Source organism: Drosophila miranda, chromosome 4 (assembly GCF_003369915.1).
Source record: "Drosophila miranda strain MSH22 chromosome 4, D.miranda_PacBio2.1, whole genome shotgun sequence".
NCBI lineage: Eukaryota > Metazoa > Arthropoda > Insecta > Diptera > Drosophilidae > Drosophila > Drosophila miranda.
Genome location: NC_046677.1, coordinates 12,644,808 through 12,661,084, shown reverse-complemented (window position 1 = coordinate 12,661,084; position 16,277 = coordinate 12,644,808). Strand labels below are relative to the sequence as shown.

General features: G+C 44.5%; 3 protein-coding genes and 1 long non-coding RNA gene across 6 annotated transcripts; 3 read left to right on the top strand and 1 right to left on the bottom strand.

The window, feature by feature from the left end:
- Positions 1 to 2,938: 2,938 nt before the first annotated feature.
- LOC108163545 (inhibin beta A chain) lies at positions 2,939 to 10,375 on the top strand. Of its 2 annotated transcripts, none has more exons than XM_017298904.2 (5): positions 2,939 to 3,309; positions 6,967 to 8,274; positions 8,360 to 8,632; positions 9,211 to 9,590; positions 9,668 to 10,375. In XM_017298904.2, exons 2-5 carry the CDS (start codon positions 7,299 to 7,301, stop codon positions 9,827 to 9,829), a joined length of 1,791 nt encoding a protein of 596 aa, XP_017154393.1. In that variant the 5' UTR covers positions 2,939 to 3,309; positions 6,967 to 7,298; the 3' UTR covers positions 9,830 to 10,375. The 2 variants fall into 2 exon arrangements, with proteins under 2 accessions (XP_017154393.1, XP_017154392.1); XM_017298903.2 differs by lacking the exon at positions 2,939 to 3,309 and adding an exon at positions 6,070 to 6,295.
- Positions 10,376 to 10,469: 94 nt separating this feature from the next.
- On the top strand, positions 10,470 to 12,578 carry LOC108163546 (pyruvate kinase). The gene is made up of 2 exons (XM_017298905.2): positions 10,470 to 12,431; positions 12,497 to 12,578. The coding sequence occupies exons 1-2, from the start codon at positions 10,787 to 10,789 to the stop codon at positions 12,517 to 12,519; spliced, it is 1,668 nt and encodes a 555-aa protein (XP_017154394.1). The 5' UTR covers positions 10,470 to 10,786; the 3' UTR covers positions 12,520 to 12,578.
- LOC108163547 (glucose-6-phosphatase 2) lies at positions 12,568 to 14,513 on the bottom strand. Of its 2 annotated transcripts, none has more exons than XM_017298906.2 (5): positions 14,139 to 14,510; positions 13,909 to 14,073; positions 13,382 to 13,850; positions 13,186 to 13,304; positions 12,568 to 13,131 (listed from the first exon to the last, which is right to left on the bottom strand). In XM_017298906.2, exons 1-5 carry the CDS (start codon positions 14,225 to 14,227, stop codon positions 12,948 to 12,950), a joined length of 1,026 nt encoding a protein of 341 aa, XP_017154395.1. In that variant the 5' UTR covers positions 14,228 to 14,510; the 3' UTR covers positions 12,568 to 12,947. The 2 variants fall into 2 exon arrangements, with proteins under 2 accessions (XP_017154395.1, XP_017154397.1); XM_017298908.2 differs by having other exon boundaries at positions 13,040 to 13,131; positions 13,395 to 13,850; positions 14,139 to 14,513.
- Positions 14,514 to 14,594: 81 nt separating this feature from the next.
- LOC108163036 lies at positions 14,595 to 15,902 on the top strand. Its single transcript, XR_001775620.2, has 2 exons — positions 14,595 to 14,925; positions 14,987 to 15,902. It is a non-coding gene; the product is annotated as an uncharacterized LOC108163036 (long non-coding RNA).
- The last annotated feature ends 375 nt before the right edge of the window (positions 15,903 to 16,277 follow it).

Sequence of the window (16,277 nt, the reverse complement as noted above, 5' to 3'; positions counted from 1 at the left end):
GGGAATTGAGTGGAATACGATTCGATAAATTCGTATTTGGGCTCTGGTCTCGAAATGGTTCACACGTTCGGCACATGACTCGTCAGTAGTGGACTTTGGTCTCGAGAAAATCTAAATATACCCTCTCGCATCTCAATTTCAAAATCATCGATGTGTCGTCTAGCCTGGCTGTCTGCTCCTCCGGCTGTTGCTGTGGCTGTGGCTGCGACTGCATTGGGTCCACAGTCCAACTTGTCAATGACCATCATCATCACCATCACCATCATCATCATCCAGCTTGTTCAATATCGTTCATGGCTCGCCCTTACTGCTCTTCATTCCAATTGTTTTATATTTACAAAACTCATGGAAAGTTCCCCCAGTTAACTGATTAAAGAGCCTCGCTTCGACTGAGTTTTTAATTAATTTCAAACACCACATACATCACATTTTTTTCGTTGCTTTCAATTACGGGTATCTTTTGCGGCCGGGCCAGGATTCACGCTCGTTCCACATGATGGTTGACCACAATTGGGACAGCACCTGTACGGCTAAAAGCCCAGAAACTCGACCGGCTGGTCATGCGGATGAATCAGCCAATTTGAATTCGTTTTTGCGATGCGTGTGTGTGTGTCTTTTTAGCGCTATTTGATCGCTCCGATAGAGCGATATGTTGTGAAATAAAATGTATGATAATTGGTTGGAGATTATTCTCCCAGGGCTGCGGGCGAAATGGTTACAAAAATGTCACATTTGTGACTAGATAGAATATAACGATCGATAGCTCTATTTGCCAAGGCTATCTTCAATGCTCAATCGGTTGAGATATGTTATTTCTAAATGTGATTAAGTATCCTTAACTAAGTAACTGCTCTTTTTAGGTGAAAAACTTAAACAGGAGTCGAACTTGCTTCGCAAAAATTCGTTTATTTCTGTTAGACGATAGACTATTATGTCTATAAAAATAATGAGTGTAAAACTGGAAAATTCTAGACGTTTATAGCCAAGAGTTGAGTTCTGAGGACCCATTTTTTTGATAATGTGCGCTCCAATTATTATTCATTTTAGAAATTAAATTTCTTTGTTTTGCGTTTAATTATAAAATCGAAAGTCGTGGGTGTTATCAATGGTTATCAGAAAGTACATATATATGATGTAGATGTGTGTTTATGTCTGGCTACTTTCCGGTTGTCAACAAGAAATCCTCTGTAATCAGAAGACTTTGTGCTGCCAGCCTTCAATCTAACCTATCAACCCAAAAATTACTGCGGTAAAAATAAACTCAACTTGTTTACAGAACCCTATTTTTATGTTCATCGACTCATCTCGTTGCTTTCAGCTCAGACCAAAAGAGATGTTTCCCAATGACATAATAATTATAATAATAATATTATAATCGGCAAGGGTTTGTGGGTGTGTGCTATTTTTTAAACTAAATTCCCTCTCGCATGGGGTATAGTGTATACGTATAGAAGTTTGCAGCCCACATAAGGAAATATTTCCAAGTATATGTATGTGCAATATTGTGCCAATATGTTCTTGATAGTCTAGACGAGCAAGGTTCTTTCAATATTCATGCGTGTAATACATATATATGTATATACTAAATACATACACTTATAAAGACTTCTCTGATTGTCCGATCGTATGGCTGATCGGCGAGAAATAGTGCACCCATTTAATATCCCGCCTAACGAAGATGTTTCAAGAAATATCTATAAAAATTGGAGCATTGGAAATGTTTGATAACCGAAACTCATTGGGAGAGAGTAATGGGAATATCATTAAATAACGAACACTTACTGTCCGATCAAGTTGAAAGTTGGATAGCAAGGTGTTATGATGAAGGGAAATAACATTCCCCTTTTCGAAGGTAATTAAACAACTTTAACAGTAAATATTATGGGATCTCAATAGACTACATGAAATACACTCTTGCCAGAGATACGGCCATGATAAGCCGAACTTTGTGTGACGTGATTTTTAGCACACGCGCCACTGCTAAACGATTCGATTCTGAGTGAGGTACAGGACGTAGTAGTAGTACGCCTGCTGCTTTGGGAGGTAGTTGCCGATTAATAGAAATATTCCATCACATTGTAGTTGAGGTGAACGCTTTAATGTTTCAAGGCATGCGAAAACTGAGATAGATCTAATCAGTCAACTGGCATGTGGTCTGAAACTGAAGCACGATGAAGCGTATCAAAGTCAAAATGTAATCCGAGTACATAATCTACATAATACATTTAGGCCTATGGGCACAGGCATGACCCACCGACGTGAAAACTCTATAATAATTTGTTCACCCATGCTAATCGATGGTAATAACAAACGATACGAAGCGGACAAAATTCAAAAACAAGAAATCTCAAGAGCGTCATAACCGCTAGCCATAGATTGGCCCTAATGAATCGATCAGAACGCACCGAACGAAAACGAAACCTATCAGGGGAAAGCGATGGGAACTTCATAAAAGAAATGCCCGCTATCAAACACTTGCTGGCTAGCGAGAACTTTGGACTGGTTCGACCAGCGCAACAGAATAGCCCCAACATTGGACTCCCAGTCCAGGCGATGACTACGACCAGGCGACGCGCGACGTCAGCTCACGTTTTGAGCGAGGTGTGGGTGATCGAGCCAGGAGGCGATCGACGACAAGCGGAACGAACGCCCCGAAGCCCCGAAGCCCCAACCGGATTTCGGATCGCTGTCACGAAGTCATCCAGAGAGGGGCCAGTCTCGTCTTATCACAGTTCGGTTCTCCCTCTCTCGTTAGCTCTCGCTCTCCGGCTTGATGGAACGCCGAATAAAAAAAATTGCGCATCACTTAACACATCCCAACCACAGCGGAGCATACCCATACCATACCAGACCAGACCATGCCATGCCATGCCATACCATACTATACCATCCAACCAGGCCAGGGCAGCCTTTACGGTTGCTGCCGCCCATCGTCAAATTATTCATACGCAGTCGTTCTGAACGATCGGACCAAAAAAACAAATTATTAAAAGAAAAGAAACAAGAGGAATAAATTGGGAGACTATACAGATATTATCAATAAGCACGAATTCTTTAGGTGCCAACTGTGAATTCCTGTGAAAACACTTTCTTGTGAAAAAGTATCAGTTGTTTTTATTTAATGACAAAACTGCTGGTCACTCCCTAGGGCTCAAGTTCAAATGGTGAAATAAAATCAATGATTTTTCTGTGCTGATGATTTGCAAAAAATTTCAAGCAAATAAAGAACTATCCAAGGACATTCAGGAAAAATCTGAAAAGAAAAACCTGGTCTATAGTTACAAAAAAAGTGAATTATATATTAATAAGGTGAGTTACATAATACAATGGTGCATATTGGGACATAATAGTCCATCAAAGAAAAAGAAAAGTGAATCTTAAAAGATGTGGATGTAATCAAGTGGAGGAATAGTAGATTTTTCAATGGTTATACATCTAAAATATATATGTGATATCGGAAAGATTCAGAATTCTCCAGCACATGGAAAATTCTAATTAATTCTTATTTCATGGACTGATTAAAAATAATCAAGGCACTAAACGTTCCATCATCGAGGCCTATCACTTAATTAGTAAGCACTTTAGCCTTGATGCATATCGTTTTGGTAGCCATTTGTTGGTAACGGAAGCCATTCGAAAACTAACCTCCAAAAGCTTTCGGGCAACGTGTGCAAAAGCTTGCGAAAGCTTTTGGCCTGGATTTATTTGGAATCCTGAAATTTTTGTTCATACTTATTTTTGTTGGCATTAGTAGAGATCAGTGGAGCCTGCATTTCTGATGACTGTAGGGGAAAAAAGTATTAAGAGAGATTTATTTCTGCTGCTGGTGGCAATCGGGGCAATCTCCGGAACGGTTCCAAAGTTCACAGCGTGGCATGCTCCAAAGAGCTGATCACCGTAGGCGGCGTGAAAACACATACTCGTACAAGAGCGGAGCGTAGAAAACGACAGATTTATTGCCAAAATCCGAAAGCTGAGCCATTTTTTCGCAGTGCATTCAACTGCCGGAGAAGAAATGCAAGTGATAATGCCAGGCAATTACGATAGCCCCAGCTGCTGCCCCGTAATTAATGCGAAAATGATACGGCCGAGCGAGGCATGGAAAACCCCCAAGAAGAGTCGTCAGGCTGTACTTTGCACCCCACAGCGAGCCATCCGAACGTCTCCGAACTGAACTCAGCTCAACTCAACTCCAGTTTGCAGCAGCTAGAGAGAGGGCCTGAGGTCTGGCATGGCTCTAGCTCCAACTAAAATCACGCAGCGCCAGCGTGTTCGATGACGTAGACCCGCCTTGAACGAGACTCTCCCCTCCCCTCAGCGTTAAGCGACCTTCTTCAATTGGGCTTCGCGCCCTGCTCCCTTCGCCTCCTCCTGCGAAGCTCCGATCGGGCGGCAAATCAAGTCGCACGCCATTGATTGATTCGTGGGCCTGATAAGTCGGTCAATCGTTACATTTCGTACAGCGGCAGGCTGAAATTACGTCAAAAATGGGCCGCATGTCGCGTGTTAGGCGCCAGACCCTACTTCCTGATCCCCCCTGGTGCCATGATCGACGTCACTTCTGGAACGTGGCAATCTACGTAGATTACCCGTGGAAAAATATTCGATGGGATGATAGACTATGACCTATGCTGAAGGGAAGGACACAATCGAAGTGGGGTAGGAAGTAGGTGTGGGAAGTGGCGTAAGCCCCACTGGCTCATGTCAATTATCTTATATAACAGTTTCATAATATGTTCACCACACAAGCTCTTCAATATATAGGGGGGTATATTTTATTGTTCAGTTCTATGACGTTCAATCAATTAATAGTTTTTAGCCATACATCTCTCATTAACTTTTCCCGGAATTATACATTTTTCCCCCTATTCATTTCGACGATCTAATTGACAATCTTCAATACGAGTATCAGAAAACCCCAGTTCGTGACGGGCGTGGACAGATTAGGCACGTGTTCCACTGAAACATTTAAATGAATTTAAACGTATAACTCGTGATTTTTCTTGGCATTCGAATGTCTATACATACGCGTATACTACGAATGTACATACATATGCACAGTTTTCTTGACCTTTACCGACTGTTCCACATTTAACAGAGAACAGAACAAAAGAAATGCTGGCTGATGAAATTCCCATACGAAAATAAACACACCGCCTGCAAAATGCCCGCTTTCCACAAAATACTTTCATTTGAATTAGAAACATGTAAATTCCGAAAAGCGCCGGCCGCCGGATGTCACATACCAGCTTAATCATTAGGAATGCGAATGATTTGTTAATCGCCAGCATCGATTACCCAAATCCGATTAACCGGGTTATAAATCACACAATAAGCGGCGTTAATTGGTGGCCATTTAGTGATGATTTGTGCCGTATTTCATGCACTCGTACTCGTATGTAGATCGGCCCCCTTCGCAATGGCAGTAGCACCATACAAAATTTTGTACTGACCAGAGCCACGTTCTACGAGACCTCTCCGAGACGGACGGATGGAGGGCCGGAGAGCGCTTATCAGCAACCTCTCAACGTCTAATTGATTGACACACAATCGAGTCGGATTATCAAAGTCGGGCTTGATTGTGCCTTGGGGTAATTAGCATGAATGAGTTTCTCGGGAAGATCATAAAATTAAATTCAAATGGCCGGAATATCCCCTCTAGGGGGCGAAAAGTTGCCAAAATTGCAGCGCTACAGCCACTATATAGGGGGCGTGGCGATGGCAGGTGGACAGAGTACAAAATTAGCACTGCAAGCAAGATTATGCAGTTCGGTTCCCCGACTTCTTTCAAAGCTGATGCAATGGGCGCCACACTTTGCATATGCACTTGTCTTCGGCTCGCGCCATGAGACAATGGTCTCTGTCTGGCTCTGGCGGTGTCTAGGGGAAGTCAAGACCCAGCTAAGAGCACGATCGGTTGCCGGTCGCTCGGCACGGCTCGGCTCAGCTCGATTCGATTCGGATGGGTTCGGAGTGGCATTCGCCTCCGCGCTTTCTCGCTCTCCCTCTCGCGGAACGATCAATCAGAGGCGTTCGTCACATAAATTGTTCCACTAATCAGCCAACGGCTTCATTCATTCACAACTCGTTTGCGCTGTCGCATGTCAAACGGAACAGATTGAAAAGTATATGTACTCGAATGTGCAAACAATAGTACAAACGCGGCCCAAAACCGAATAAGTAAAGAGAATCTCCCGTTTCGTGTCCGGGTTCAAGCGAGCGGACCCCCCCCAGATCGAGCGCCTGCCGAGTCATCAAATACCCATCCCATCCCATCAAACGAAGTGCGATCGCGGTACGTGTGTGGTCGTGGTCGTGGACGTCGTCCCTAATTGCCACCTAATTGCACCTGCTTATCAGCAACTCTAGAAACTAGTGAACGACGATCATTTAAATCAAATCCTAGCCCGATTAACATTAAACGCTTCTGTTGTGCGCAATTCCACGCAGCACTTTTGGTTCGCCATAAGGCTGTACTGAACTGAAGCAGTGATAACGTCAATTAAATATTTCACATTCAAAACGAAACTAAATCTTCTGCCAATTAAATCACGAATCTCACAGATTTGCACTTTGCCGCGTTTCCAATTCCATTTAACAGTTGGATTGCTGACTAAAAGTGATGCAATTTTGCTGAAAAATTAAGTAAGATATTTTGTGTTGCCCTGCGATTCGCCAGTTGAACTCTGGACACTAGATGTTGGCATATCGATTTGGAAAATAAGTGGGGTTGCGGTAGCTGGCTCGAAACAGCCAATGAAATGTGATCCATGTATCTATCTATGTAGGGCAATATAAGTACAAATTTGACCCCTTTTCGGGGGCTACTCAATTGTTGGTCAGCGTTTGTAAAGCCTATCATTTACCATAATATTCAGCCCAGTTTGATATTAATCGGAGCTATAGGTTGGAATATTCTTCAAGCAATAACCAAGATACATTTCCACACTCTCTTCCTACTTGCAGCTCGCCAAGAAATTTGGAAATCTCTGACAACCAAACATCATGCATTGTCCAAGCGTATAAGTCGTGTAACAAGAGTATAGAAACCCCATTAAGTATCCAGAGTGGTTAAACAAGGCAGCAAAACGGCAAAAATAAGTGAATTCAGCTGCAATTCTATGAATTTTGTAAGCCAGAAAACATTACCCATTGAGATTTTAATGCTGCCAAATAGATAGCAATCAGCCCCGAACGAGAGCCAGAATTGCGCGAGAAAGCAACCCATTCCGAATACAAGCCAATTCCCATTTTGAAGTCCCTCCAGTGCACGACGAGCAAGAGAGAAAGCCCTAAAAATGGCCAAATATTTCATTACCTTGGTGCTGCTGCTGTGCCTGGCCCTGGAAAACAATAATATCTACAATCGTCTGCACGTCCGGTCCCATCCCAGCTCCCGCGGCGACATCCTGCGCCCGCACCCAAAGCACCTGCCCCACCAGCATGTCCAGCATACCTCGCAGCAGCTGCAGCAGCACCACATCCGGCAGCAGCGATCCAGAGAGCTGAAGCACGTGGAACCGGATCCCACCAGCGAGGAAGAAGACGCGAAGAGGCAGTACTACACGAGGCTGAGGAGGCATCAGCTCCATCAGCGTGACCATTTCCTGCAGCAGGAGAGGAGCTACAACCACCCGGCGCTGGCGGAGCTGAAGAGCATGCCCATGGCTCGACTGTGGCAGCACCTGAGCAAGGACTATGAGGAGGAGCTCCCCGTGCATCACGCTGTCCTCGCAGATGGCCTTATGGACTATTCGCACATGTTCGGCGACGATCCTAATACGGCGGCCACTGCCCAAGACTCTAACGAGGAGTCGAACCTGAGTCCCTTGTTCTATGTGAGGAATGAACTACAAGATCAAGAGTTGGAGCTGAAGCAGCAGAAGCAGACGACAATAGACCAGGAGGAGAGCCAGGAACCAGAGCCAGCACCTCCAATAGTGGCTGAACCAGCGCCAGAGACAGAGCCATCTGAGCCCTCACTCAATGCAACCATCACTACAAAGTCCTCCGGAGGCTGTCCCAAGTGCGAGAGCAATCGTCAGGTGGAGCACATCACCGAAGAGGAGCTCACACATCTGCGCATCGAGTTTGTCAAGCAGCAGATCCTGGAGAAGCTGCGTCTCAAGGAGAGTCCAAACGTGTCCGCCGTGGAGCTGCCGAAACCCATATTCGAGGGAGTGACGCTAAATCATCCAGATGATAGCAGCAAGAACAAGGAACTAGACGATTATTACGCCCGCACCAGCAAGAAATTCATACTGCTCAATAGAGGTGAGTACCCGCGAAGAGACTCGGAGCACAGCCCACAGAAACGAAACTAATCAATGCACTTCGCTTCCGATCGTGTTCTTTCCAGAGGAGACAGAGTGCAATCGCCTGGGTGTGCATCCCTCAATGTGCTTCAGCTTCAAGATCGACGACGCCGATGCCGACGGATTCGATGTGAGCACCGCTGTGCTGTGGCTCTTCAAGAATAAGCAGAACCACACCGCCAGCCCCATCGATGGTCCGCTGTCGAACAACACCAAGAAGCAGCAGACGATTGTGGTTTCCGAAGTGGAGGAGCAGATGGACTCCAAATATTTGCCGCTGGCCAAAGCCATAGCCATTCAGTCGGTGGATGTCCAAGGTAAGCTAATCATAAGCTAATCCCCAACGAAACCAAATAAGCGAAACATTCAGAGAACCTTATCCGCAAAGGCACGTATGGACCTTTGCTCAGCAGCAGAGACGCAAAAACTGACCCCCAATACCCCTAGGAAAGAAATCAAAAACAGTGACATGCTCTATATGCTATAAAGAAATTATACTAATTTTACGTTTTAATAATTTCTGCCCGATAAGTGGCAACGTTGACAACCGCTGCTCCTCCTCCTCCATCATCATCATCATCAGCATGTTTGTGTTTTCAATTAGAGAGATCATTGCACAGATTCGTGATAGCCAGCCGCCTGGTAGATTGTGGGTGAATAACTTCACAAAATATGTACATATGTACATAATATTATTGTTGTTTTCAATATGTTGTGGGTGCAAAAACTGAACTTTGGCCGCTGAAAATGCGAGCCCATCTCCAAAAATGGGAGTTCCTTGGGTCAGTGCAGAGATAAGGAGATTCGGAATAGAATAACAGTCAGAATAGTCAGTATGAAAGATGAATGAATCGAATAAACTAACTTTTAAATGTTAATTTTTGTATCTCTTCAGATGAGTGGATGAAGATCGACATCGAGTGGCCCATCAAGCGCTGGATTGGTAGTCACGAGCTGAGCCACCTGATCCAGATCACGTGCGAGTCGTGCGATATCAGCGACATGGAGGATATCATATCGGTAGACAAGGACTACCGACCGTTCATAATGATTGACACCCAGAACCGGCGCAGCAAGTCGCGGCAAAAGCGTAGTATTAACTGTTCCAGCGGCGTGACTGAGTGCTGCCGTGAGCAGCTCTACATATCCTTCAAGGACATTGGCTGGAGCAACTGGATCCTTCAGCCGGAGGGCTATCACGCCTACTTCTGCCGCGGCTCCTGCAGCTCCCTGGCGAGCGTCACACAAGCTGCCTCCCACCACAGCTCATTGTTGGTAGGTTCATTAAAGACACACGACTACTGTGCGATACTGTGATGCTGATCAATACGAAAATTTCCTTGCTTCCACAGAAAATCCTTAACACAAATGGTACAAACAAGTCCCTGGAGCTGGTGCCCTGCTGCACCGCCAAACAGTATTCCTCGCTGCAGCTGGTTGTGATGGACTCGAGCAATACGGCCACTCTGAAGACTCTGCCCAATATGGTGGTGGAGTCATGCGGCTGCAGATAGTCTCCCCCATGCCGCCATGCGACAAGCCCAAGCTCCAGGCTATGCCCCGCTGGCATCCAGCTGGCAATCAACCAAGCTACACATCGGACAAATTAGACATTACTCTCGCTCCATTTCCACTCAGTTAGCAGTTAGCAGCTAGCGCTCAACTCCATTTCTCTTCAATTAATTTAAACTCATTTTCAATGCATTTTCATTAGCGTTAGCCAATCGTTATCCGTAGTTATTGTTAGTGCCCATACTGCCATTAGTTTTAGTCGCAGTTAGTAGCAGTCTTTAAAGATATTGTAATGTAAAGCTCAAGTCAATGTACTTAAGCACTCGAAGTATGACGAACTCTACTTTAGTTTAGTTAGGAAATGGCTCCAACATAACATTACCAGACATAATTAAGTTCGTGCCTATTTAATTTTTAATTGTCGCTTTGTTTAAGATTAGGTTTGTTGTTTAAGTAGTGTGTATTAAGTGATTGCGAAAAAACACATTCAAAAAGTGTAAAAATAAAACATGAAAAATTACACAAATAAATTGATTTACATTTTCAATGATCCAAATTATTTAAATACGAAATTAATGAATACTTATAATACATAATCGAGCGAAGAGCATAGGGCTCTGTTGGACACCTTCTTGCAGCATTTAACGACTCTGGGACTCTTGAATTTCATAAGATATTTAAGACAAGCTCGACTGTCCATTCGTTTTGTTGAGCACCTAAATCTCTGAGACTGTCACAGCTATAAAAACCAGATTTTATATGCCGATTCCTGTGAAATTACACTGAATGCCACGAGTTCTGCGACTGCCAGCATCAAGACTGGTTTTCTACTAGTTTCAAGGGATACGTCAAATAAGTAGTCATTGTTCCATATTTCATTGAAAAAAATTGAAAAAAATTAACAAAATTCCAGAAAAGTGTATCAAAATTATATTGTAATCCTCGAAAATTCATGAATCATGTCTCTATCTTCGAAAAACCTCTTGCGCGAGGGCTCAACACATTTGACCCATATCTGCGAACTGGATCTGAACAATCAAGCCTCACACCGTCGGCTAACATCGATTATAGCGACTATTTCCGAGAGCTCGCGGGATCCGGATACCATATACAACATGCTGATGAAGGGCGTGAACATATTTCGTTTGAACTTTGCCCATGAATCGCACGAAGCGCACACCCAGACCATTGAGTTGGTCAATGACGCGCTGGAACGGATCAAAAAGGAAACGGGTCAGAACCGAACGGCTGCGATTGCGGTGGACACTCGAGGGCCACAGATCCGGACGGGAATCCTGGATGCCGGCAATGAGATACTGATGCGCCAAGGAGACAATATACGCCTCTCAATAAACAGGGATCTGTATGACAAGGGAAACAAGGATGCTATCTATGTTGACTACCCGAACATAATCAACCTCACCAAGCCCGGAGATCGTGTGTTCATCGATGATGGCAAGCTGTTTCTCATTATTCAGGAGGTGGGTGTAGATGGGCTCATTTGTGAGGTGATTCAAGGCGGGATGTTGGGCAACAACCGCAACGTTATCCTTCCGGAGATCGAAATAGACCTGCCAGCCGTATCAGAAAAGGATATGTTTGACATACAGTTCAGCATGCAGGCCAATGTCGACTTTCTGTTCGCCTCGGCCGTTCGAAGTGCCAAGAATCTGAAGGAGCTGCGTGCCGTCCTGGGGGAGAAGGGAAAATACATTAAGCTAATTCCCAAAATAGACAGCAAGATCGCTCTAAGTCGTTTCTCAGAGATAATGCGTGAAGCGGACGGGATTCTCCTGTCTCGAGCCGATCTGGGAACCCAAATACCTGTCGAGAAGCTGCTCATCACCCAGAAGAGTATCTTGAGCCAATGCAATAGGATGGGCAAGCCATGCATTCTGAGCTCTCAACTGCTGGAATCGATGCGGTTCAACCCGTTCCCAACTCGAGCCGAGTCCTTCGATCTGGCCAATGCCGTCATCGACGGGGCGGACTGCATCATGCTCTCCTCCGAGGTGGCTATCGGGGCCTATCCCAACGAGACCATATCTGTGTGCGATGAGATTTGCCGAGAGGCTGAGAAGATTCTCTGGTATCGTGACTTGTTTTCCGATCTGGTCAGCGAGGTGCGTGGCGAGCTGGACGCCGCCCATTCGCTGGCCATTGCCGCGGTAGAAACGGCCAAGCGCACTAATGCTACGCTCATCATTGTCCTTACGACCTCCGGACGGTCGGCGGCTCTGGTCAGCAAGTTTCGGCCCCGCTGCCCCGTCATAGCGGTGACGCGTTGCGAACGATCCGCCCGCTTGGTGTATCTCCATCGAGGTGTCGTTCCGGTCCTGTATACAGCCGAGCCAAGCAGTGAGTATGCCGAAGACGTGGATGAGCGCGTTGCGTTCGCCCTGACCACCGCTAAAAAGGGGGAGATGATCAACGATGGCGACCCCATTGTGATTGTCAGTGCCTGGAAGAACGGCGGGGGCTTCACCAACAACGTGCGCGTTGTCTACGCATTCTTTGAGGCCGACCGCGTCGATTGTCTCTTCAGAGCCGACCGACGCACCTCACGAAAGAACACAGCACTGCAGGCAGAAAGTGCCCAAGAAGGTAAGTAATTAATTTGTAATAATTTGCAAAATACAGATATATTCTCACTGGGGCTCTTTTTTCAGAAAAGAAAAGTGTCCGCGTGTGAACATTCATTATGGAAAAATATTATTTAGATCTAAAAAATATATGCGAATTTCTACTAAATACTATATCTTTTATTATTTATCATTTCGATATTCGGTTAGACGCGCTGTTAAAATAATTAATTTGCTATTCCTTTCGTAAATTTCTAGGGAGGATTTCTGTTTTTAACATACGAGCATTCTTCAGAAAAAGTTGGAATATTTACAAACAAAGTTGTATTCAATATAGCCTCTAGGGATGCGCAAATTGATGGTTCTATTAAATTTAATCTTTAGTTGGAAGCATTCTTTCACATCTAGTCCTATGTGCTATTTAAACATATTTAACTATTTAAAAAATACATACCTAATCGTTGGATTTCTTTGTGATTAAGCTCCCTAATCACAAAGAAATCCAAAAGCACTGCCCAAGTCATTATTTAACTTAAAACTACCAGAGTCTTGGTAGGTTCTTTAGAAGTAACAGAGAGTGCACAGCATTTCTGAACAGCTCGTAGGCCAAGAAGGCGAAACGTCCATTTTGCTTGGGCGTGGCCCAACGCATTCCGAAGTTGAACAGCTCCAGAATTGCCAGGACAATGCAGCGTCGCCAAAGTGATGCATTTTTGGTGTCCCTAGATGGGATGATTACATTTAGTATATTAGAACAATATATTGCATTGACTTACAGATTAGAGAGGGGCGATGCCAGAGCTATGCCCATGAGAATTCCCAAGTCGCGCACCAGAAAGAAAATGGGACTTGCCTCGTGTCGCATATATGAAGGATCTGGGCACCACTTGAAGGCCTGCAACAGAAAGCCAATAGAACGGACGGTTTAAAACCCATTGCTGGTCGCTCCTAGGAATCGGTATCTTCTCGCACCTCGCGTACCGACCAATGCGGATCGATGTCCAGGCTAAGCTTCACAAAATACACTGCTGTGGCAAGGCCACCTAGCAGGAACACTCCAGTCACTGCCCAGCGACGACGCCTCGACCACAAATAGTCATTCTTTTGGTCGAGTGCGTCCATAACCTGAATGCCAATGAAAGTGCCCAGGACGCATTGGTGCAAAAACTCCGTGGCTAAGTACAGGCGGCTTAGCCACATGCAGAAAATCAAGCCGTGGACCACTGTACCGGCGAGCCACCGCTGGCGGGAGTGAGCGTAGAGGAACATCCAGATGGTAAGCGTGAACATCGTGAAGGACATGGAATGGGCACAGGGCATGCCAGCAGTCGTTTCACAGCTCAGCGGATGGCTCTCCAATGCGACCCCGGGGCTGGGGCTGCGCACATTGCTGGCGTAGATCTCTCGAAGCAACCACAAAGGACGCTGCTCGGGAAGTATCCTGTGGGAGATGAGAGCAGTCAGTCTTGCATTACGGAGTAAGTGGAACAGGCGCGTACCACTTGGCAAAGGAATTGAGCGTGCTGGCCAGACCAACCGCAAAGAGCAACCGAGTGAGCAGAGCCTGGCTGTAGATGCCGCACAGGGGAATCACCAGATTGAAGAGGAGTCCCGGCTCCAGGTAAACGCTAAGAAAACGCCACAGCGGATCGCCAAGGCTCAAGCTGCAAATAAATTGAATACTCGTACAGACTCTAGAAGTGCGGCTCCACAAAGGATATCAACAGACCGCTCCTGCACCAGTTCGTTGATGCGCAGCTCTGCGGTGACCACATGGTTGTACGTTTTCACAGCCAAATCCCAAAGATTTCCATCCATTTTACACTTTTTTAAATTCAATTTATCCTTTTCTTTATTTATCCTGCGTCCAGCTGATTTCTAACAGTGCTTAAAAACGGCGCACGTTTTCTGTTTTTGCTAGATAAATTCATACATACATACACACATATGTATGTACTTTTGAATGGATGGCGCATCTGTGTGTATCCGGGAAACTATTGGCAGCTGAATTGGCTTCGACAAAAAAGTTCTTCATAAATTGTGATGAATATTTCTTCAAAATTCTCTGCAAGAAATGCAGAAAGTTAATTTTTGTCTTATCTTGTTTTTTCTTGATTTCAAATAAATAATAAGTGGTACCCCTACTGTTACTATCGATACTATCGATGTTTCTTTACAAAATGTTGCTGAAACTATCGATAGAGCGTTTGTTTTTGAATTCGACATGTGTAATTGATTCTTCATATATTTTTAAGAAATCGCCCCTGAAATAAGAAATCTGTGACGAACAGGCAGCCTTGAGTAGGACCTGGCGCTACAAAACTACGTATAATAGGATCCAGCATAAAAACCCGACTCTGCAGTCCGACGCGAGTACGACTCGGTTAGCCTGCAACTCATCAACCCGTGGCTTGAGCTCCTGAAGAACACGAGGAGAACGAGGCAGCTGGCGTTGTCCAATCCATCGCGCACAACGATCATTGACGGTTCAGTTGAACGGCATCGATTCAACGTAGGTAATAGCCATACCATATATTATTTATGTGCATTTAAGAAAACAAATTCCCTTCCGGCCAGAGTTCCAATCCATTTGTAGAATACATACGTAAAGGCTGATATTTTAAGCAGAACAGAACATAGCGCAAGAAGCCAAATGAGTGGACACGCCGTGCGGTAGTAGTGTGGCAAAGGCTGTTCTCGAGGAAAATAAGAAAAGCACTGATGGGAAGAAAGCCTCTGGGAACGACGACGAACGCAATGCGGAGGAAAACAAAGTCAGAACCTCACATACAACTGTTTTCGATTTAAACGACGATTGCTGGGTGCTAATGGAGTATCTGGACGTAGAAACGTGGACGTGTGTATCGGAAACATGTTCAGGAGATATTCAAGCCACCGGTACAAGCATTGAAAAACACTCAACGAAGATCTGAAAACGAGATTTGAGCCGAGTAGAGATGGATGGGACGATCTAGGCAGCCTGATAAAGCTCAGCCTGATAGCTTGTGTACGCATTTTGTTTAAAATATCAAGAAATTGATCAACTGGAATCTCTGGATGGGTCTTCCTTTGATGGATTCGATGCAAAGAGCTTGTTGGATTGCTGCCAAACGATGAAACAAAGAAAAAAGCAAAAAGTAAGAACTTTTTTTAAATTCTGGCGAAGAAACTGTCAGCAGCTGGAACGTCTGGTATTTAGAATAGGATACGGTGCCCTATGAAATGGTGTGCCACTTGCCCAAACTGCAACATTTTCACATGTTCAGCACATTTGAAATATTTCTTCACTCAAGGAACTCTATGTATCGACAGCTACAGCGACATCGTGCCTTTGGCGGACTTATTGAAGCCAAAGAACATTGTCTAACTCCACATAGACATGCCAATTGCGAAGGACCAAATTCTGGACCTCCTAATTAATAATAATTATTTTTGATTAAAAATAAAACTCAAAGTTGAATAAAGGAAAAATGGTGAGCTAAGAAAAAATTTATACATATCCTTATTAATTGAGCCAAAGCGAACATATTTAACAAGTTCTTAAGTTTAAAAAAATTTATTTTATTTAAAAACGGTCCAAGTTCACTTTTTTTTTTTTGCAATAGGCCCCACATGAATAGCTTTTGTTTTTTATTGAAGGTTTTAGAGAGAATAAGTAGGCACTTACTCATTGGAAGGGGTGGCGAAGTTATGGAAAATTGACTTTTTCATTTTGGCTATAATAATAATCCGATCTCATCTGCACTCGGTAATATGGTAGATATGGTCATTCTCTACGAATTTCGGTTTTCTCATATCTTCCAAATTTGGGGTGCCACACATTTTTTTTTCTCCGAATATTGTAAATACACCTTCGGGATTTCACAGG